Source organism: Chenopodium quinoa, unplaced genomic scaffold (genome assembly GCF_001683475.1).
Source record: "Chenopodium quinoa cultivar QQ74 unplaced genomic scaffold, ASM168347v1, whole genome shotgun sequence".
NCBI classification, from domain to species: Eukaryota; Viridiplantae; Streptophyta; class Magnoliopsida; order Caryophyllales; family Amaranthaceae; genus Chenopodium; species Chenopodium quinoa.
Window position 1 is genome coordinate 666,470 of NW_018744137.1, and position 24,716 is coordinate 691,185.

Below are 24,716 nucleotides of genomic sequence, written 5' to 3' on the forward strand. Positions count from 1 at the left end.
CAGCAAAATCGCCGAAGTAGGCTGCAGCACCTTCTCGGTTCTGACCCCATATGAGGTCCCAGATGTGATCTGGGATTGGAATTCGGGGGGCCGAGAAACCCATTTCTCCAGACTGCAGAGTCTGGAAGGAAGGAAAGGATGAAGACGGAGCTTCTTTAACTTTGGATGGCTCAGCATCCTCCTTCTCAGAAGAGTCAATTATTATGACCTCTTCTTCTTCAGGGGTGAGGACGAAAGCCTCAACCTCTCTTGCAATATCTGCCGTGAAACCCTCAGCACTGGGCATCAAGGCATCCTCATTCTTGTGCTCAGCAGCACCCTCCTGAACTTCTTCTTGGACCCCTCCCTTAGATTCGGGAGTTTTCTGATCCACCTCCATCTCAGGAGGTGGCGGAGGGGTCTTTGGAGGTGATTGAGGCGGTGGCCGGGGAACCCTCGACGATCCATTGCTTTCCTCGGGTTCCCTTATTTCAACGCCGATGGTCATCGGCCTCCGCTGAAAGTCATGCGGGCCGATGATGGCCATTCTTCGGCGCCTTTTCTGAAGCGGCTGCTCGTCCATGTCTGAGTCTGAAGACTCTTCTTGTATCTGGTCTTCGGGACGAACAGGGGCTTTCCCTTCTCTGTGTCTGTTACTCTCTTCAGACTGTAAAAGACAGGGGGGAGGAAGAATGTGAGTACAAAAAAAAAAAAAAAAACAAACAAAGTTAAGTTTGAAAGCTCACCGAGGTCTTCAGCAAAGCCTCGTCTTCTTCAGCTGCCCTAGCTGCAGCTTCTTCTTCAGCAGCCTTGGAGGACCCTTCTCCTCCTTCACAAGCTTCAATAACCCGTGCAACCTCCTCGGCCGTACGGGCAGCTTCAACTTCTTCGTCCAGCAGCTGAAACCAGGGATCTCTCTTCTTCCACCAAGGCTTCTGCCTCTGATACAGAGCAACAGCCTCAATTTGGAAGTGGGAAGAGTCTAGATGAACTTCCCTATGCCTCGGTTCAGTGATAGAGGGGGCCCGATCAGTTACAACTCGTTCTAGGTTGACGCCAAGACGAGCGTAGTTAATGCCGACGTTGGTCTCGTCCCGCTCTGAAAAAGAAAAGGGGAAAGGTCAGTTCAGTTAGGTTGGCACAACATAAAAAAGCGAAGTGAGGAGAAAAAGAGATAATTAAAAAGCCTCGGCCCCAGCCGAAGAAGCTTACCATCCTTAAACTTCCGGTTGAGGCCGACAGCTGCTAGCATGTTCTCTTGGAAAACATAATGCGTATCGGGGAGCCAAGTCTCCGGGATATGCTGCATTCGGCCGCTGCCCCCTCCGGTTCGGCAGCTTGCCGAAGATATTCTGTTGATTAAGGTTCGGATCTGGGCCGTTATCTGCGGGGGGACCTAGGCTTCCCATGTCGGGATCAGGCTCAGCAAGGTACCGGGGAGCGCTGAAGACGCAAGGGTGGCCCGGGTCCGTGGGTGCCCTAACCCAAATCCATTGACCTCTCCAGTCCTTGTCTGAAGAGTCGTTCGGCCACATGGTTAGGTACTGGGGCCGAGACTCAATCCGGTACCACCCAGAACCATGACTTCCGTGCCCACTTTGAATATTTGACACTAGCCGATGAAGCTTTTTGAAGCAGTGCAGGTTCGGCACATACTTGAAGAACTTGCAGACCCATAAGTATGTCATCACCCTTCGGATGCTAGTAGGAGTTAGCTGACATAGGGAAATATTGTAATGGATCAGCAAGTCTCGGACGAATACGTCCAAAGGGAACCTCAGCCCATACTGAAGTTGTCTTGTGTACACCCCCACATACCCCGGGGGTGGACGATGGATTCTATCGGATGCCACGGGCATTTGGCACCAATACCCATCAGCTTCAAGGATGCCGTAATGCAACTCAATTTGTTCGGCAAACCGATACTGTTCGGCATTCTCCACCCACCATGAGTAGGGACGGTTCTTTATCATGGCCGAAGCTACTTCGGCATCCTCCCACTCTGAAAACCCGGGGAGGATATCCCAAAGGACAGCGGGAACTTCATCGTCCCGCCCAGAAGCGCTCGGCCCCTCCGTTCTCTGAGGAGGAGCCGAGGAAATTGGAGTCGCCCTAATCCCTTCAGCAGGGTCAGACTCTGCTCTTTGTCCATTCCAGGTCCTAATCCTGTTCCTATGATCGGGAATTGGCCTTGCTCTTCTTGGAGCACGGGCTCTACCCCTAACTCCTCTTGCCATTGATAATTTCGAAGAAAAAAGTCGAAAAAAAAAGGGAAGGAGTTCGAATTCGAAGAAAAATAAACTAAAATCAAAGGAATTTACCTTAATCTGAAGCGAAAGTTGCCGATTTACGAATTGGTAGTGGCAAGTCTCAGTTTCTAAGCTTAATGCTCGGGGAATTTGCGAAGTTTTGATGCGGGTTCTTGGGTTCTCTCGAGAATTCTGGGTTTGTGTTGGTGAATAAGTGAGGAGAGATGACGCGCCTCTGATTATATCTCCAGAAATGGGAATACGGGGAGTCCGCGTTTCAATTTCTCTTAAATACCCCACTAAGTAACCGTTAAACACACGACCTTGCGATTAAACTGCCCATTATCCGTCCAACTTCCACAATCATCCGCCTTAACCGTTGTTATCTCATTAATTACGGTTTAAATTCAAATTTCTAGATTAATTAAATCATTCACTTCCCTCCTTTTCTGATTAAATCAGACCCGACCCGTCATCCTTGCAAATCGGGTCTGGGGGGCAAGTTGTTTGGGTCCAATTTAGTCCAATTGGGCTTAGGCATTAAATGATCCAATTAAAAGCCCAAGGTCAAGGTTCATCTCTCCAATTGTGCTAAAGTCAAAGATCAGTCTTCAAGGCAAGTCAATTGGGCTAAGGCCCAACTTCTCCATGTATGAAGAGGTATAAAAGCCATCAATATTACATTTTTACATTCATTCAAGAAAAGCCTCAAGCAACTAATTCTCTTGCATAGTCTTCTCTTTCTACACACTGTACTGACTTTAGCATCGGAGGGGCCTTCCTCGGCAACACCCCCGAGGCTAGTTTACGTGTGTTTACTGTGCAGGAAACCTTCGGCCCAACATTTCTTGGATCGAATCTAGTCTTCACCACTTCATCGGACCTTCGGCAAGGTCCCATTGTTTTCACCCGAAACAGCATCTAATCATAATCAAACTATCTTTCTTTGAAAATTTGCTTAACAATTGTAATAACACAAGGTTCAACTGTGTTAAGGGAAATGTTATTATATCAATTATCAAAGAGACAAAGACTAATATATAGCAAAACAAATCACTTGATTTCGAATCTCAAATGATTGTTTACTGGTAGCAATAATAAAATTTAAAAAGGGAATGCAAGAAAATCGATAACAATAGTAATAAGATTGAATGGAATTTTAGTATAACAGAAAATTAAATAAAAAAGGAACTTTAGAGAGAGAAAGTAGAAGAGAGTTACCCGTTACCTGAGCGGAGGAGCAGAAAGACTTTTAACTCTTTTAGGGACGACTTCATTTTAGACTACTTGGTAGTTGGTATATAAAATAATAAAACGACTAAACGAGAGTACTGTCGCATTATATGTGACTGTTTGGTCAACTATTACAGGGTTACTTCGTCAATGTAATACGGAGTAGCCGGGTAGGGGTTATTTAGGTTATTACGTTCGTTTTTAAATATTTGCTCCATTTTTCTTGGACACACATGTCGATGCTAATCTTTAATCATTTCAACAAGTACCCACAAGTCTATATTTTTTTCATATGTATAAATCACAAACATTAGTCAATAGGACGAATGAATAGTGCAAAAAATAGAAATGAAGCAAGTATTTAAAAACGGAGGGAGTACTACGTTAGTGTAATAGGAGTTATTATGTCAGTATTGCATGGATTACTTAGTCAGTGTTATGGGGGTTACTTTATTATTATTATTTTTTTTATACGTGGCCACACGGGCTGACCAGCCACACACAAGACGGATTAGGGTACTATTTTATCTATTTTAGGATCAATAATTCAGGAAGTCATCCGCATTAATTAATTAGCCTACTTTATTAAAATACTACATCCGTTTCATATTCCAAAGTTGGGGTATTATTTTTAGGCAAACTGATATACATAGCCCTTAAAACTACATATAAGCATTAAATTTACACTTGAAAATCGTAAAAAGTTAAGAAATCATAAAAATATAAACACTAATTACACTGATCTATGCGTGTTTTGTCATGAATTCATAATTTTATACAATTTCCAAGAGTGTATTTAATGTTTATATATAACTCTTAGGGCTACATATAGCATAACCCTATTTTTAGATATAAAATATTTTAAAGTTGGAAAAAATAACAGAGGTAGTATATATAGTATATACTAGTGGTTTCTCATCCTCCATATTACTCCCTCCTTTTTTTTTTTTTTTTTTTACATGACCCACTTCGACTTTAACATTATTTACCATCCCTCATTTGAATGTCTTTTGTAAATGATATGTAAGAAAAAAACTTATTCATGTATGATTTTTTTAAATTCATCTTAATAAATATCATAATACTAACTTTTATAATTTTTACTTATGGAGATATAAATTTATTAATCATTAAAGTTTGTACAGACAAGGGTGATAAAATATCTATGTCAATTAAAATAAAATAAAACATGTAGTCCCTCCGTCCCCAAACCTTTGATCTCCGGCCTAATTTTAGTCCCAAAAAAATCAACCCATTTTCATTAAAATACCCACTAATTTACAACAATATTTGTGCAAAATTAGCTTCCCCATATAAAATTTTGTTTTTTCATGTATTTTTAATACTTTATCTCTCTACTTTTTTACAAATCCCATGTAAATTTATCTTTCCAATATGTTTTTATTTCTTTTTATTTAAGCTTCTTAATAACCGCAAAATCAACCCAAAATGGTCGAAGTTTTGGGGACGAAGGGAGTATATTTTATGGAGTATTAATTATTTTTCTTCTTCAACCAACCCATCTCAAATTTTCAATCATGAAATAAGAAGTACTCCCTCCGTTCCCGAAAGAACGACTCATGTGGGTTGATTTCGCAGGTATTAAGAAAGTTAAATAAAAAGAAGTAAAAGTATATTGGAAAGATAAATTTACATGGAGTTTGTAAAAACGTAAAGAGAGAAATTAATAAAAGTACATAGAAAAACAAAATTTTATATGGGGAAGCTAATTTTGCATAATTATTATTGCAAATGGGTGGGGATTTTAATGCAAATGGGTCATTATTTTTGGGACTAAAATTAGGCCAAATGGGTCGTTCTTTCTAGGTTGGAGGTAGTAATACTTTTTTTTTTTTAGAGAATAAGAAGTAATACTTTATATTACTCGTATTCTTACTTAATTTTCATGTCCGAAGAAATTGAGCAATTATTTAAATATGGAGGGAGTATCATTAGGTACTAATGATTGTATCCGAGTCAAGTTGACTTAAAAAGTGTACTTTATGTGATATTCCCTCCGTTTTTTTAAGTGTCTCACTTTTCATAAACGGACCTTTTTTTAAGTATCCCATTACCAAAAGTGAAAACCCCATGTAATTTATTTTTTTAAAAAATAATTATATCTAATAAAGAAAAGTGATGCTTTAAAGTAATTTATTAAATATCAATAATAGAAATAAATTTTATTATGGAGTATTACTTTTTAGTAAAATCTAATATCACTCCATTTATCAGATAATTACAAAAGGAGTTGGAATAATATTTTAGGTAAATGTATATTTATGAACACCAAATAAAAAGTAATATGTTTGTCATAAAGATAATATAAAATATTTGAAATGATGTTAATATAATTGTATCAAATATTCAAGAAAATCTTGTAGATTCAAATTTATGGGTCTAATTCCCTAAACTACTCCGTAATAAAGGTCTGTTCACATTTACTTAATTTCAATTCAATTCAGTTCAGTTCAGCTCAGCTCTAATCAGTTCAGTTCAGTTCAGTTCAACTCCAATCAGTTCAGTTCAGCTCTTAATTTTCTTCTCTCATAAAAAATTAAGTTTAGTTCAATGCAATTAAGCCCGGAAATAATAATTGTCGAAATATTTACCATGGTATCTAATATCCTTCGAGAGTCCAATTAGGTGGGTGGAACCACCCAATTTTAAACGGCCTATTTACCGGTTTATAACTTGCACCGATTTCATTAACTCAAGCCTATCACAAACATTTATGACAACAAATAATGATCATATATGGTTCCAAACGGCATTAAATGACCCCGAGATGTATCCCTAGAATTTCAAGACTTTTCGACACCGGGCCCTGAATTCTCCAAAATTTCTCAAAAAACGTGTTCAATTTTGAAAATTTTGACTTATTTTTCGCCCAAAAATAAAAATTACCGAAACGTTTACCATGGTCCCAAATACCGTCCAGGAGTCCCATTGGGTGGGTGGAATCATCCAATTTGCCTTTAAACGATCAGTTTACCGGTTTACAACTTCACCGATTTCTTAACTCTAGTCTACCACAAACATTTATGACAACAAATAATAATCATATATGGTTCTAAACAGCATTATATAACCCCGATATATATCCCCTAAAATTTCAAGACATTTCGACACCGGGCCCCGAAACCTCCAAAATTTCTCAAAAAACATGGATATTAGTCTTCAATTTTGGAATTTTTTGACTTTTTTTCGCCTAGAAATAAAAATTGCCGAAATATTTTTCATGGTCCCTAATATCCTCTGGGAGTCCAATTGGGTTGGTGGAACCATCCAATTTGCCTTTAAACGACCAATTTAATTACCTGTTTATAACTTGCACAAATTTCATTTATTCAAGCCTACTACGAACATTTATGACAACATAAAATGATCATATATGGTTTCAAACGGTATTATATGACAACGAGATGTACTCCTGAAATATTAATATTTTTCTACACTAGGCCCCTAAACTCCAAAATTTATCAAAAAGCGTGGATAGCCTTCAATTTTGAAATTTTTTGATTTTTTTCGCCCGGAAATAAAAATTTCTGAAATTTATACCATGGTTCTTAATATCCTTTGAGAGTCCAATTGGGTGGGTGGACAAATATGATACAGGGTGCTTTCGGTGGTAGTAAATGTCAATTTTTCCAAAGATATAACATGTGCATTGACACGAGTACAGTCTAAGGGTATGTTCTTATTTACTGAACTCAGCTGAACTAAACTAAACTGAACTTAACTGGACTGAATTGAGCTAAACTGAACTGAATTGAACTGAGCTGAACTAAACTGAACTGAATTTTTATAAGAGAAGGAAATTAGGAGCTGAACTAAACTGAATTGAGCTGAGTTGAGCTGAATTCAACATAAGAGAACATGCCCTAATTATTCAATAATAATTTTGTTGCCATCACAATTGTTCCCCTCTTGCAAATACCTTCAACGCCAAATACTGAATTTATTTGTTACTAACCTCTATCTCTAATAATTAAGCCACATTTGAGGATCATGGAATTGAGGGAGGGTTTGTCCCTCCATCTCCCCCAAGAGTGACATGGATTCGATCCTCACCCCACCCCTCCTGTGATAAGAGGGGCACCCCCATATCGATCTTACCGTGTAAAAAAAAAAAAGCCACATTTATGTATACCCTCAAACTACTCAACATTCATATGCACAAGAAAAAGAAAAAAAAAATTGCACATCAACCCCCCGTACAGAGAAAATTTTGTAAATAGATCAAGAAAAATGAGTTCTTATTGTTGAAAGATTTTCAATGAACATAACTCATACATATTAACATAATACAGAATGTCATCATATTTTACAAAATAGAAAGATAATAATCACACTAAACATCCAGGCATGCCTTATTGTTCTTAGCACAAAGATCAATTTCAACAAGCCAACCTTTCCATCTTTCAACACACATAATCATACAGTATGTCAAATATTTGCAAATCTTCAACAGATATTCTCTTGAAAAAATCCCGGCTACCTATGTTCTAACATGTTCACAACAGTGAATCTATGACAGAATCCTGTTTACTTAAGTTCTAACATGTTCACATCAGCATATTCACATGTAACTGTTTGGCAGAATTTAAGTTTTGAACAAGGGAATGCACTAAATGCAGATTAATCCAATATACTTCATACAAGATTATCATACTTACGGTGAGCTGAAGATGACGTCCACACTTTAGCTATGCAGCAGGCTTCTCTTACCTGATCAAACCTCAAGTAATACTTTGTAATCTCTTTCTTTCCCTCTCTCACAGCATAATCATGTCATTATACTATCTCTGAAACATATAAAGATGTCATTAATGTCTCTAAGAAATCAAAGCTTTGGCTCAACGATAACACCTTTGACTATCATCAACTCACTTTTCTCTATGGGTTTGTAGAGGAAAACTCATGGAAAATCTCACCACTCCAACATTACGCGAGGATGCCTGAAATAATGAAATTTACTGGCCAAAACTTGTATACATTCATTCATTCCTAGGCTTGTCATCCAATTTTACATAATGCTCTTTTCTTGTATTATACAGGATATAAAGAACAAATCCAATCAGAAAATCGGCCTCATAAAAAGGAAAAAAGAGAGAGAGAGAGAAAAGGAACCAACACCAATCTAAGGTTACAATCAGTTAAAAGCTCAAAGCTTTAGGCTGGTATAGTCGGTCTTTGGTCCAGTAACTCCAGTCTGGTCCAATGTTCTGGTCAGGACCGGTTTTTGAACAGCCCTAACAACAACACCTTGTATTTCGAACCCAGGCTCGATCCCTGCCAGCCTGAAGTGTAGAGTCTGGTCAATAGATGCAGGGGATGTCATGAATTCACCAATAACTATTTGAATCCATACATCTTTTTGCTTGTCAACCAACACAATTTCCTCTGCATGGGATGTTCCGGGAGCGTAGGAAAAATAAGATCTAGCAGCCTTCAGACACCTTTCAGATGCTGAGAAAGGCACTTTTATCACAAATGCAACTTCATAACTGATTTCTGGCGAGAGATTTCCAGCGTCAAAATCCCCCATCACATAGAAGAGCTTATTACTGAAAGATGCTGGTTTCAATTTTCCCACTGTTATCAATGCTCCATCGCTGCAGCACAGAAATTAACCCAAATAAGAACAAACATCAAGGACTTGAAGACATTCTAATTAAAAAAGAGAGACTAAATCTATATTGTGATTCCTCTTTGAAATGTGAACTTACTATAAAAACAAGCACAAACTATTGTCCGTACAATAAGTAACGCGAATCGACTATTAAGTACTATAATTTACATTGAATGTACCAAAAGATCTAAAAACCATCAAATTTAACAGATTCTATCTATATTATGATTACTCTTGAATAGAATTTGGCAGCAACACAACAAATGATATACAGAATGTTAGCCTATACCTTTCTTCAATTACGCTCCATCCCCAGCAATTATCCAAGGGAACATACTTAAATGGGTCACACTCAGCCAAAGATAGGCATGTGGCATACAACATGAAGCAATTATAGTAGATGTCATTTTGCTTCACCACCCAGTATTTCTGCATAGTTACATCACAGGTTAAACTGAGTACTTAGGAAATCAGACTCAACTTTAAGCAGTAACACTGAGAAAAAATAAATTATAGAGATGATTGGTGAACAAGCCTGTGTTTTATTATTCAAGAAAACTCCAGCAATGAGCTGCTCGTAGAGCTTGCTGATGGAGGAAAAGTCAACAGGAGTGTCAGATTGTTCAATGATGGCTTCAAAGTTATGCGGCAGCCTAAGGGTTTGTCTTGACCATCCACATTCTTCTGCCTTTTGGACAAACTCCTGGGGCACTCCGAAACACTCGAGTTGCTGAAGGGTGGTGACAAACGGTGGTAGCAAAATTTAAAAAAAGGGCATTTGTTAGGTAGCAAAATAAAATAAAAGTTTTGATAGGTAGCAAAATTCAATTTGATTTGTTTGATAGGTAGCAAAAATCAATTTTTCCTTGAAAATAACATGATATGTATTTTTAAAATTGATGAGAATTTGTATATAATATAATGCCAAATGCCTAAATATGAAGTGATAAAGTTTCGCCTTGATATAAAACTTGTTAACCAGCAAAAAGTTAGTTAGCAAGTAGTATGGAATTTTAAACCAAAATTGTTTAACTGCCTGAATCCAAACGACCCGATTAAAAACCGACTTTTTGAAATAAAAACCGTTCTGAACCATAATTTAGTAAACGTGAAATGGAACTGATCTGAATAATGCTAAATCGTATAAAAGGCGAACCCGTTAACAAACCGAACCAAAATAAAACTGAATCGAAAAAGAACCGAACCGTTTCTAACTCAAAACCGTTTCCAACCCGAAACTGTTTGAACCGGTATAAAAACCGTTTACACCGAACCGTTAACAAACCGCAACCCGGCTGTACCGAACCGTTTACTTCCCGAAGCGTTTACAACCCGAACCGAATTAAAACCGCTCAAGAATAAATCGAAACCGAATCGAAGCGATAACTAATTAAACCGAACTGAAACCGACCCGCGATACATTTAAACCGATTTCAAACCGACACGATTTAATACCGAACTGATTTGAAACCGAACCGAACCCAACCTGTCAAACCGTTTTGACAGTGCTTATAATCCAATCTCTATATTTGTGCACACTTCCAAATCCAAACATTCTAGGAAACTGAACTAACATTGACTCAATAAGCTAAGCTACTGGAGTAAATATTTGCTAGCTAGATCTACTCTACACTAATTATATGCAGTGTAATAGCTTAATTAATAATAATTAATTAGATCCAATTATTAAAGAAGTCATTGTTTAATGGTAGAAATATTGAAGGATCTCTTAATCGTATTAATTTATTTTTAATAGCAGATGGATCATGGATGCATGTGAACAAGTTGAATATGAATAGGTAAACTCAAGAAACACGTATGGTATGGTACGTCATCAATGTACTTATTTTTTGTACTCCCTCCGTCCCTAAATTACATTATTGTTTTCCTCTATTATGTGAGGAATAAGTGCTAGAAATAGGAATGTAATTTAGGGACGGAGGGAGTAATATATTTAAGTCAACAACGAAGTCATCGCAATGCAAACACTAAAAGGCAGAACATTGATTTAAGGGAAGGAGAAGGATCGCAATGCAAACCGGTGCCAAAAGTGCCCAAAAATGCCCTTAGGGCTATGTATAATCATTAATACATGTCTAGATTCTCTTATATTTTCAATAAAAATAATAGTGTACATGTTTAATATTTATGGGGAAGAATAAAAAACAACAAGTCAATAAATAGCACATACCCACACAAATATGTTAATTCCCCATGAAACTAATGATTGACGCCTAAATTGGAATAAGACTTTTCATCTTACTTATACCATAAAAATATATGAGGAAAAAAAAAAAAATCTGAAGTCTCCAACAAACTAACTTACAACATTTCCTCTTCGTCATTTTACATCTTTTCTATCTATACTAGTGGAAAAAAAAAGGTTAGCAAGAGTTTTAGGAATTATTTTTTATTCTAAAAGGTATGTCTTTTTGTCTTTTATGAGATGAATATTTTGTTTTAATGAGTAATTGATCATCAATTCATCACCATCAGTATTGTGAAAATAATTTATTGCATTGTGATAATCTTATTGTCCACAAACTGTTTGATAAATTGTCTTTTTTTTTTCTTTTTTTTCCTGTTAATGAAGTAATGTATACTGGTTTGATAATTTTTTTTTTATTTTTTTTATTGAAGCAAATTACGATCATGCTAGATTGCTAGTTGTTTTAATACTTGTGATTCTACCCTAACATTATAATCCACTCTTACGTATTCGGAGTAAAAAAGAAGGATACAAATCCTATTTGACTTGCTGATATTGTCTACCTAAGAGCAACTCCAATGGTTGCTTTCAAGGATTAGCTTGCAATTTTAATAATTTTCAAGCTAATAGCCCAACCATTGGAGTATATTTAATAATTAGCTTGGTCAAGCTAATGCCAAGCAAATTAGCTTAGCTAAGCTAATTAGCTTAGAAATTAATTGTCTCTAATAAAATACTAATTATTTAAAAAATAAAGCTGAAAAATCTAAATATTAATTAGCCTAACCATTGTGGTATGAATTAGCTAGCAGGAATAATAGCCTTGCAATCTTAGGTGGCATGGCAAGCTAATTTGACAATTAGCTTGCCAATGGAGTTGCTCTAACTTGTTGAAATATATTTTACTATTTTAATTGTAAAATTTTTTAAATCATGTAGTTAATCTTTTTACTTTTGAAAATTTTAGAATGATATTGCTGTACAGGACGAATTTGTAATAATATGACTGCCATACTTAGACCAATTCCAGTGAAATCAAAGTCATTAAAATAATCGTGTGCTCTTTTTATTTTTCCCTTTATAAACAAAAAAAAAAGAAAAAAATTGCTTTCAAGATGATTTACAGAATTGCAGTACAATGAACGTATTTTATTTCCTAAATTAATGTGCATAACTAATTAGTGGGTAGGAAATAATATTTTAAATACAATTTAATGAGAATTGAATGATGGTCTAATTATTAATATTAAGTTTGTCATAGATTCCATTGGAATAAGATATATACCATTAATTGGAGGAATTTGTTAGTTTTCATTCATAGCCCTTAGGGCTATGAATAACAAACCGAATTATTAATTAATTTTTTTTTATTATATTTTATTTTTTATTTTTTTCACTTAAAAATTAGTAGACAATCATATTAAAAACATAATACAAGTGTATTTAATAATTACATACATATATTCAAAAAATCTACATCTTAATAATTACATACCGAGTACATATATTCAAAATAAAAATTCATCAAAAAATATGTACTTTACAATTCATCAAAATAAAAATTTATCAAGTCTATACTTTACAATTCATCAAAATAAAACTTTGTCAAAATTTACAATTCCATAATCAACATCTTGAATCCTTTTGCTATGTGAAGTGTAAACCTACATCAAATTTTGGACACCAAAATCAATAAAAACCCATAATAAATTAATTAAAAAAAATCAATTAAACTCAACAATTCGAAAATCAATTACACCCAGAAAGATTTTTAAAAAAAAATCCAGAAAAACAGTCCGAAATTAATTAAAAAAATCCAAAAATTAATAATAAAAAAAACCAGAAAAATAGTCCGAAATTAATAATAATAAAAAAAAACAGAATAAAAATCCGAAATACAATAACAAATACAAGAAAATCTTATAAAATAAAACAATCATTTAAACCAAAAAACCAGAAAATCGGCTAAAAAACCCAAAAAATCAAGGCATTCGACCACACAAATTAAACCCAAAAACCCAAAAAAATAAAATAACATCTACTAGAAAATCGAGTAAAATAGAACAATCAATTAAACCAAAAAACCCAGAAAATCGGCTAAAAACCAAAAAAATCCATGAAAATTTCAAAATCAATTAAACCCAGAAAAAAAAAAAATCAAGGCATTCGACCACACAAATTAAACCCAGAAATCCAAAAAAAATTAAACCCAAATTAAAATTAAACCCAGGCCCGACCCGATTTCAGACCGGGAAATTCTGCCCAAAACTCGCCCAAAATCGAGCCGGGCTTAGTGTGATCAGCTCTAATTTCAATTAATTAAGCCAAAGAAATATGAGTATAAGAAATCCACACGAATAAAAAAAAAAAGTGCAAACAAGGGGAATTGAACCCTTAACCTTCCCACATCTATACATCAAGTAACTAACCGACTAAACCAACTACCAAAATTATACTCCCTCCGTCCCCGAATGATAGTCACTTTTGGGTGAAAATCACGGGAATTAAGGAGAAATAAATAAAGTACATGGGAACTAAAACCCAATCATTTGCAAACACAAAAAGAAGAGAGAGAAACTCATTGTCATTAAAAAGGGAGACAACTCATTCAATTAAGGCACAAGTACAAAGGCAAATATGAGGGTATTTTGGGAAGCACAGATAATACATCCAAAAAAATGAGGGTATATAGGTCATTTTGTGTTATTGTATGGGACCTAAAATTGTGAAATGTGACTAACATTTTGGGTGTCCAAAAATGGAAATAGTGACTATCATTCGGGGACGGAGGGAGTATATTTTACAGAAGATATTTGATTTATACTTCCTCCGTTTTCTTTTACTTACAACACTTCCCTAAAAAGGAAATGTCACAATACTTGCAACACACTATAAAAGGAAAGTTACTTTATAGAAAAATTATTATATTTCCCTTATTTAAAACACATGGCCCACTAAATTACACTCCTAACAACCACTCATCCTATTTTAAAGTTTATTATATCATGTAAACCCCACCTTTCTTAATTACCGTGCTAAAGGGTGTATTGCATCTAGAAGATAACGGAGGAAGTATGTATCAAAATATGGGCATAGGGGGGCCAAGGTCCGGGTAGGCCACCCCCTAGATCTGCTTATGGATTTAGGTGTAAGCTTCCGCCAATTTTATTTAAAGGTTGTTTATTTTCCTTTAATTCTTGTTTATTATTAGCTAGTAAATCGGAGATGTTACATTGATGAATAATGATGAATAATTTTAATTATTTGATTTTTAATTATAATTATAAATTCGAAAATCAATTAAATAAAGATAGACTTGCATAATTTATAATTATGTATTTCTTAAAAAAAAAAAAAAAAAAAAAAAAAACATGTACAAAAAGACAACATACAAACAAACAAAAAATAAAATACATTATGGACATTAAAAATAATTTAAATGAAAAGTAAAAATACTAATAGGCCAATCAGATTACGCCAAATTAGCAAATTGTATTTTTAAGAATGACATTGTAGATTTTTTTATTTATTGGGTGTAACTATTGGCTCAATAACAACTCCTTTAATTACCAACCCATATTTAACCTTCGACATGGTACTCAAGGAGAAGGTCATTATTTCAATATTTGTCGAGGTTGTCTTAAATTTACCGACAAAAAGACTTATCCATTCACCTCTTGGTTTTTTACTCAAGTTATACTTTTGAGACTCGCATTGCCTACGATGATCAGGAAGTCGAAGATCAAGAAGTAATCGAAGGCCAGTATCCTGATCAGGCACTGCTAGTGGTATCATTACCACATAATCAAGTTTATATGTTACTCCTAAAGAGAGATACTTTGTGTTGAATTCCCCACGCACACTATAAGACTCAGCATTGTAAGGTGGATTTACTTTGCCCACCATTATTGATGCACCATCACTGCCATGAAAAAATTGACAGAAATATTGTGTGAGCATGCATGGAAATGAAAATTCTTGCAGCCTGTAATGCAATTCCATTTAATTCTTCTTCAACTACATTTCATCTTGTTTTTGACATTAATTCGGTATACCTCTGATTTATATTGAGTTGAAAGAGTTGTATACATGCAATAGCAGAAATATCTAACCAAATATTCCCTCCATCTCCTTCTGTTTGTTCACTTTATAAGCTTTGGTGGTGTAAATTGCATAAAGTAGATGAGACTGAATAAAGACATGGCCAATATATTGTTTGTGAGAGTAAAGTAATGGTTCATTGTGATTACTTAAGCTATAGAGCAAACTCAGAGGGGCAATACAAAGAAAAAAGTGGAGCATATTTTATGGGACAGAGGGAGTATGCTGGAAGCCATGATGGGGAATTACGGAAGAGAGCATCCCATATAATGCTAACAAATCTAATGATTATACTTTGTTATCATGATGAATATACAACGTTTTTCATATTCAGTATGACAGAACAAGATATTATAAAATGCTACCTTTTTTTTTTTTATGAAGAGCCAACATATAAAACTAAAGAATACAAAATAAAACACAAAATTGATATAGTAGCTTATTGTTCGAGTTCTCTTAATTAATAATTATTTGCACATACCTTTCTTTCATCTGGCTCAGTTGCCAGCAACTATCCATGGGTTTTTGATATCCAGGAACATTATCCCCAAGTGAGTCATCCTCACACACGTGTAGAGAGAGGTATGTGGCGTACAACATGAAGCAATTATAGTAGTGCTCATTATACTTCATGAGCCAGTACTTCTGCATTCAATAAATTACATAAAAGGGTATTATTTAACCCCCCCAAAAACAAAACCTTAGAATTTTGAAGTGTAGGTTGGTTACATATATTTTATAGATGTTGGTAGAAAACTTGCCTGCATTTTTTCTTTCAAGAAAACCCCAACAATAAGCTGATCATAGAATTTGCTGATGGAGGATTTGTCAATGCGAGAATCACATTGATTAATAATGGCTTCCATGTTCTGAGGTAGCTTAAGCCCTTTCCTTGACCATCCGGATTCCTCTGCTTCTTGGTTCAATATTGGCTCAATAGCAACTCCTTTAATTACCAACCCATATTCAACCTCCTCCAAGGAGAAGGTCATTTTTCCAATATTTGCCAAGGGTTTCTTAGATTCACCGACAAAAAGCCTTATCCACTCACCTCTCGGTTTGTCATTCAAGTCATATTCGTATGACTCAAAAGGCCCAAGTTTACCAAGTTGACCAAAATAAAAGATGGCAGGCTGCTTACTCTTATGCTGCACAGGTGCTGCTTGTGGTAACATCACCACAAAAGTAAATTTATATGTTACTCCTAAAGAGAGATACTTTGTGTCGAATTCTCCACGCACATCAAACAAAGTATCGTAAGGTGGCCGCTCTATTTTGCCCACCATTATTGATGCACCATCACTGCCATGAAAAAGTTGACGGATATATTGTGTGAGTATGCAAGGAAGTGAAGATTCTTGCAGCCTGTAAAGTAATTCCATTTGATTTTTCTTCAAGTACATTTCATCTTGTTTTTGTTATAATTACTATTAATACGGTATACCTCTGATTTATATTGAGTTGACAGAGTTGTATACATGCAATAGCATAAATATCTAACAAAATACTCCCTCCATCTCCTTCTGTTTGTTCACTTTATTAAGTTTTGGTGGTGTTAATTGTAAAGTAGATGAGACTAAATAAAGGCATGGCCAATATAATGTTTGTGAGAGTTAAGTAGTGCTGGTTCATTGTGACCGTTTAAGCTATGGAGCAAACTCACTTGACATAACAGATGTAATGAGCTGAAGAGCCCCATATGATCACTTGACATAACAGAAGACTAACATATAGGATACTTCATGGCATCACATTCATTTTGTGTTATTAAAATTCTAACAATCAAGCACACGAACCACCGAGTGAAAGAAGAATCAAGTGAAAACACACACATGCACTCAAATACGTACACGTACAGACACATACGATGAGTATGACCATCATAGACATACATGTATAAACATACTGACATACTACGACCATTAAAGTTCAATACAACTTGCCATTCAACATTTTTTTTTAAAAAAAGTCTTGATAAAAAAATGGCTTGTTTTTTTTTGTTTATATATATGATATAAATATTGATGAGAATTTCACTAATCAATCACCCTTTATGATTATACAACGTTTTTCATATTCAGTATGAAGAACAAGATATTATAAAATGCTACTCCGTACCTTTTTTTTGAAGAGCAAACGTATAAAACTAAAGAATACTCCCTCTGTCCCTTAATAACATTCCTGTTTTCCTTTTTGGGTGTTTCAAAATTACATTCCTACTTTATCTTTTTAGTAAGGGAAGTTTATCAAATATCCTCAAATTATCCCTAAATAGTTGTGATGTGGCATTACTTCAAGGAAAAAGATATATACAGCCCTAAGGGCTGCATATAAAAAGCTAAAAATGAAAAGAATTGACAATTAATAAACATTTATTACATCGATTTACTCGTGAATTGTCGATAAATTCCCGACTTAATACTAAGAAAGGAAGTATATTAAATGCTTAGGGCTACATATAGCATTACCCTTACTTTAATTATTTTTCTTTTTTGCGATTAATGGTTGCACAGAAATCATAATTTTCATTCACCCTTTTAAACATTCTAAATCCATGTGTAGCACTATAACTGAATATGATTGGTCTTTTTTTTATTTAAACAAATGTGATTGATCCTTTTTATTTTCAAAGGATTAATGACATGTGCTTTATTTAATATCATTCCATATTTGTTTTATTTAAAAACAGCAATAAATGTCTTGCAATTCCCATTGTACTTTCTAATCAATCGGGTTTTAAGGTTGCTCCAAGTTCCTTACTTCCCGTGTAAATTTAGAAATAAGAATGTAGTTAAGGGACAGAGGGAGTGCAAAATAAAACACAAAATTGATACAGTAGCTTATTTTTCGTGTTCACTTGATTAATAATTATTTGCACATACCTTTCTTTTATCTGGCTCCATTTCCAGCAACTATCCATGGGATCTCCATGTCCAAGAAAATTATTCCCAAATCGGTCACACTCGTGTAGAGAGAGGTATGTGGCGTACAACATGAAGCAATTATAGTAGTGCTCATTATACTTCATGAGCCAGTATTTCTGCAATCAATCAATTACATATAAGGGTATTATTTAAACCCCCCCCCCCCCCCCCCCCCCCCCCCCCCCCCCCCCCCCCCCCCCCCCCAAAAAAAAAAAAAAAAAAAAAAAAACTAGAATTTTGAAGTGTAGGTTGGTTACATATATTTTTTAGATCTTGGTAGAAAACTTGCCTGCTTTTTATTATTCAAGAAAACCCCAACAATAAGCTGATCATAGATTTTGCTAAGGGAGGAAATGTCAATGCGAGAATCACATTGGTAAATAATGGCTTCCATGCTCTGAGGTATCTTAAGCCCATTCCTTGACCATCCGGATTCCTCTGCTTCTTGGTTAAACTCTTTGGACATTCCGGAAAACTCAAATTGTTGGAGAGTAGTAACAAAAGCCACACCTTGAGGAAATCGATGTAACTTTCTACACCATAACATCTCTATCTTCTTAAGACTCGCCATTGCCCCTCTTTGTATTTTCCACATGTTCAAGTTCGGGAGACTCTCCAAGTAGAGCTCCTCAAGCGCAGGGAATGAGTTTATTTCACATTGGATTACAGTACCCATATAAGAATTTGACAGTTTAAGGAACTTAAGGTGTGTCAATGTCCCAATCACTACCATAGGGTCCCTCACCCTCCATAATGCTATCCCTCAATTCTAGAGTGACTAAGTTAGACGGCAACATGATAGATAGTTTTGAGTTCACTTGTATCGGACCAACTAAAACCAATTTATGTAGGTGTAGGTTACGAGATATTGGATTTACATGTTGTAATACAACACCATCTAACCATTGGCAGTGGAGAGTATGGAGTCGATCAAATACGAGGCTAGGACAACTAAAGACGCCCTCCAAGTCACTTTTAGAAGACACAATCACCTTCATCTTCTACAGCGTTGTGCTTAATGTTGCCATCTCTCTAGAAAACCAGTGACCGAGCTCTCCACATTTCACACCCCACAACGTTTGCAAGTTTTTCAATTCACCTAATTGCAACTCTAGTAGGCTCCAAGGAGATTCTATAGGCAAAAATAGATGTCGAAGTAGCACTAATTTTTTCAAGACATTAGGGATCTGCACTGATACATTATTATCTGAGTCAATGTTCCTATAGTCTAGGGTCAACAGATTTCTCAGTTTTCCAATTGACCTTGGAAGACGAGTAATATTCTAGGCTCGAACTCCAAGGTATCTCAAGTGAATTAAACGCCCAATTTCAATAGGTAAGGTTCCAGAAACAGTCTTAATACCCCAAAGATTTAACAACCTAAGCAGCTTGAAATCTTTGTGTACAACCCTCAAGTCCAATGTCTCCTTTGATTCATAAGCAGAATGCAAGATGCTAGATCTTGTCAATAATACAAGTGACCTTAGGTTGGAATCTGTGGTAGGCAATAAGATGCTGGAAAAGTAAAAGTATTAGAGCTTCAAATAATTTACCATAACTTAGAAGTCTCTCTCAATATGTTTCGTAACTAGTTACTCTACCTTGATTAATACAAAGTATAAATCTAATCCAATCACTAATGCAATGCACAAGACCATATAATACAAAGAAAGTAAAGTATAAGTGCATAAATATAAAATTTCGACAATATATTTCTATTTACCTGGAATGAAGAGCAGCCCTGCGAGGTTGGATAGTTGTAGTGCTATGACTACTTGTAGCAGTAAAAATTTGAAGAAAATTCTCCTCTTTGGCTTTTTTGACACAAAGATCACGCAATAGATCATGCAATTGAATTGCCTTTATGGTTCCTTTAAAATTGGTCCGAACTATCTTAATCATAGACCTATGACTCAATTCCTCCAAGAGCTGCATTGCTACATCTTCTTGGGACATCTCTTCATTATGTACAGTTACAAGACCTTCCGCTATCCACATCCTAGTCAACATCCCTGCTGGAATTTGACAGTCTTCAGGAAATACACATAGATACTGAAAGCAAGGCTTCAAATCATAAGGTAGATCATCATAGCTAAGTGCCAACAAATCTTGTACTCTTTGACCCGTATTTGTTTGTGTACCCTCCATCACTCTTGATCGTACTGCTGTATTCACCTGCTGCCATTCTGCAATGCTGTTCTTTCTAGTCAAAATCCCAGCTAATACTGCTATTGCCAAAGGAAGTCCTCCGCATTTCCTCAACATTTCCTTTCCCAGTGTCTCAAAATCTTCCATGTTACGATTTTTATAATGACTAAGAGCTAGCTTAGAAAACAACTCCCAAGCCTCTTTCTCGTGTAAAGGTTGTAGCAAGCTCATGGGTATATGAATTATGCTCTAGGTTTGTAATAATATTTTGGTTTCGAGTGGTGATTATAATCTTGCTTCCTCTGTTCATATCCTCCCGTGGAAATGCAGGGAGAATTTCATTTAAAGCCACTCTCCTCCACACATCGTCTAAGATCACCAAGTATGACTTTTCTTGTAAGATGCTGCGGAGCTTATCCACAAGTTCTTCCACACTCAATTTGGTATGTGGCTGGATTGTCTCATTAGGGCCACTGACCTTTCTTAAGATCTGAAGTAGGATATCTTCTGTTCTCCATTCTTGAGATATGAAAACCCACGCGGAACAAGCGAAACACTCCTTGACATAAGGATGATTGTAAAGCTTCCTAGCCAAGGTAGTTTTCCCAGAACCACCCATTCCCAAAATAGATAAAATATTTACTTGCAAGTTCCCCGCACCCATAAGTACTTCTACCAGCTTTCCTATATCTTTTTCCAAGCCAGCAACATATTCACCATTGTTGTCATCATGGGAGTATCTTGGTGGTGGCCGCCTCCAACATCTTTCATCATGGGGTAGTCTGTGACGTTCCCATAACTTAGTTGTCTTTCTCATTCCACAATCATTTAATTTTTCAGTTATTCGCTTCACACCCTTCTGGATCATCTCTACTTGTTTCCCAATTCTATAGACATTGGGAACACTATACATACGGCCAGCTAATCTCATGAGCCTGTGCTCTGAATGTCTCCAATCATCTCTAAAAATGCAAGTGTCAATCACATCCTCAGCTTTATAGGCGAGCTGCCTGATTTGTCGTATCAAAGTGTGTACTCCTTCTTCTTGCCTTGAATCAGCATCTTGTAGATAACTCTGCATCAACTCAAGGTCTTGTTGTAAAGCACGCACCTGTTCCTCAACACCAAATAATACGTTGATCTCTTGGATGAGTAAAGAGCCAATCCATTGGATAGTTGCTTCAACAATCGACTCTGCCATGATGGCATAATTGTGTATTTGGTGTTTCTTTGGTTTATCCTGGCCTCCTCAGCTGATTACAAAGAAATGGACTGATTAGTGAGAGATTATTACTTATTTTAACTCCTATGTATAAAGAATTTACAATTGTATGACACAAAGCATGGACACTAATAATCTCTAATGCAAAAAACGAAATTGGTATTATTGGTAATGGTTTTTTTAATATGACACAATCAAGGTGGTTGCAAATAAAGAAGTAGACTAATATAGACTATCTTGAAAATGCCTAGAGAGATTCGGAAGATTTTGCATGATAGACTTTTTGATAATGTTTCCTCTTTTGTCATAAAGTCATGCTTTGCAAAAGGTATGTATTCCATTTGGGAAAAACAAATATTACCATGAGTGTATTTCTTTTCTTTCTCTATGTCTCTCTCCAAGACTCCATCCCACATGCATATTTATACTTTCCAATCATGCGTTTTATGGAATTTCTAAGTTCCTTAATTGTCGTAAAAAAAACAAAAGGAAATAGGCTTGTAAATAAAGGCCAGAGGGATTAATTGACTTGAATAACATTGAAAGCACCATAAACTACTCTAAGGGCCTGTCTGATTGACTGAATTGAACCGAACTAAACTGAATATTTTATGAGAGAAGAAAATTAAAGATAAGAACTGAAATGAAATGAACTTATTACACCTGAGCTAGGCTGAAAATAAGTCGAGGAGAACAAACCCTAACTAAACCTTTTTTTTTATTAAAAAAATAAAATAAAATACAGCCTTAATAATATTTTCAGTACTGCTATGGGTGGTGGCCTGGTGGGAGTTGTGATGAGTGAATTTTTGCAATTGCTAGTGCCAAAAAAAAGCCAAAGAATGATTCAATCAATTTAATACTTGAAATTCATCATGTATTATGAAATTGGAAATTTTCAAAAAGACCAATTTCCCTTGTTGTCGGTAGAATTAAACCTTCATTTATTCAAAAAAAAAAAAAAAAAAAAAAAAAAAAAAAAAAAAAAAAGAAGGTAGAATTAAACCTTACTCGCAGCTCCCAACAACTAACAACCAAGCTAAAATCTGATCTAATTCCAGTTGCAGGAAACAACACAAGATAAATCAAAGACAAAGACAATTAGCAACAAAATAATCTTAATAAATAGCAAGTACCAGAAGAGGCTAATCAGTAATCACTGGTGCTGATACTCCGATCCGTATAGCTCAAGATGAGGGAGGATTCATTGTCGGTAATCAAGATTAGAAACTTGGAAGTACACTGTGAAGAAGGTCCTACAGGCTACAGCATAATTGATGCCTTTTTAGCCTAATTTTCTAGGCCACATAAACATTACTTTCTCCGTTATTTTTTATTAGATCCGCTTTGACTTTTACACTATTCACTACCTTTCCTTTAACCATGTTTTGTGAATAATATGTAAGGAAAAACATATTTATATTGGATCATTTTGAATTCGTTTCAATAAGTACTATCATAATATATAACTTTTATATTTTTTAATTATGAAAAATTAAAGTTATTAATCGTTAAAATTTTGTATTGACAAGCGTGATAAAAGAAACAGGTCAAGTAAAAAAGAACAGAGAAAGTATGTCTTTATTGTCTTGGTAAAATTACAAACATCAGCAACATAATATATATATATATATATATATATATATATATATATATATATATATATATATGTATATGAAAGTTAAGATTATTTTTAACAAATTTTCCAATTCAAAAATAATATAAATACGATTGAATCAAATCAAATTAACATATTTAATTCAAATTAGCAGTACATTTTTAATTAATTAAAGTAAAAACAAAAACAAATTCAATCTATTTATAACTTTGTTTTGCTCATGCTTGTTCCTGATTGTCCTATCTTTATGTTATTCATAAATATCAACCATTTTTTTTATGAGGGAGCCCCAGTTCATCTTCATGATGGACAAAAAACATTTATCCAGTGGTAGCTCCATAAATAAATCAATATAAAATCCCAATCATCACGGCTAAATAAATCAACATTACTAGGGTCCTCATTTGACAAAAGTTTTTGATTTATTTACAAAAATGCCACTAAATAAACGTTTTTCTGTTTATCATGAAGATGAACTTGTATTTTCTCATTTTTTTTTATGTAGTGAAATTGATTTTCATCTTTGATTGAGCAATTTTGTGCTTGCATGTTTGAGTGGTTAAAATAATAATTGAAAGATTTTTTGTAATTTTTGTTGAGAAGAATAAAGGATTTGATAATGTTAAAATGGTGGGTTGGGAAATTAGGGAGAAAAGGTAGGGAAAGCTAAAGCGGAGAGAGAAATGAAATTGAAATTTTGATTATTTTTCAATTTATTTTCACTTACATAATCTCATAACTTTTTATGTTATTTTGTTTTAAACATATGTTATTTCACTTAATATGTTGGAATATCATGAGCATGATACTCCAGTAATACCTAATACTAACTCGGTGGTGGGTGGCAAGGATTTTTATTTTTTATTTTATTAAAAAAGCTGTCTATCTAATGTAATTATATAATTAATAATTAATTAAAATTTATTATATTATTTTTAATTAAAATAATGACTTGTTTAGTAGGTTGTAGGTTATTAAGCTTATTAAAAGAATATACCTTCAAAAGTCAACTTATTTTAGGTTAATCGAAAAGTTGGCTTATTTTGAACTAACCACCCAAAAATTGACTTATTCTTGACAAATTTTCATTTGAACAATGAATATTTTTTTTTATACAATTTGAACAATGAATATTACTACTATTACTATTACTATTATTATTATTTTAAAAAGAAAGAAAACAAAAAAAAGCAATGCATGAGAACGAAATATCTTAATATCTTTTTTCTTCAATTAAACAAACAAAAAAAATATATGGATGATTTTGACTATAGAAATGAAGTGATAAAATTTGTAAGGTTTCTCTGGAGTAGTAGCAACGAAGACTGATACCAACGACTTGCTCAAAGACTTCACTTTTTAGTTTTTATTGACTTGTCAATCACGTTTATTGCCATG

General features: G+C 34.7%; 1 protein-coding gene and 1 pseudogene across 1 annotated transcript; both read right to left on the reverse strand.

The window, feature by feature from the left end:
- Nucleotides 1-7,283: 7,283 nt before the first annotated feature.
- On the reverse strand, nucleotides 7,284-9,853 carry LOC110693094 (lectin-like; the record flags this gene model as incomplete). The annotated part of the gene is made up of 3 exons (XM_021870221.1): nucleotides 7,284-9,079; nucleotides 9,386-9,525; nucleotides 9,632-9,853. Coding segments are annotated over 3 exons (813 nt in total), but the record flags the coding sequence as incomplete, so codon positions are not given.
- A 4,899-nt stretch (nucleotides 9,854-14,752) lies between these two features.
- Nucleotides 14,753-23,077, reverse strand: LOC110692971 (annotated as a pseudogene).
- Between the last annotated feature and the right edge of the window lie 1,639 nt (nucleotides 23,078-24,716).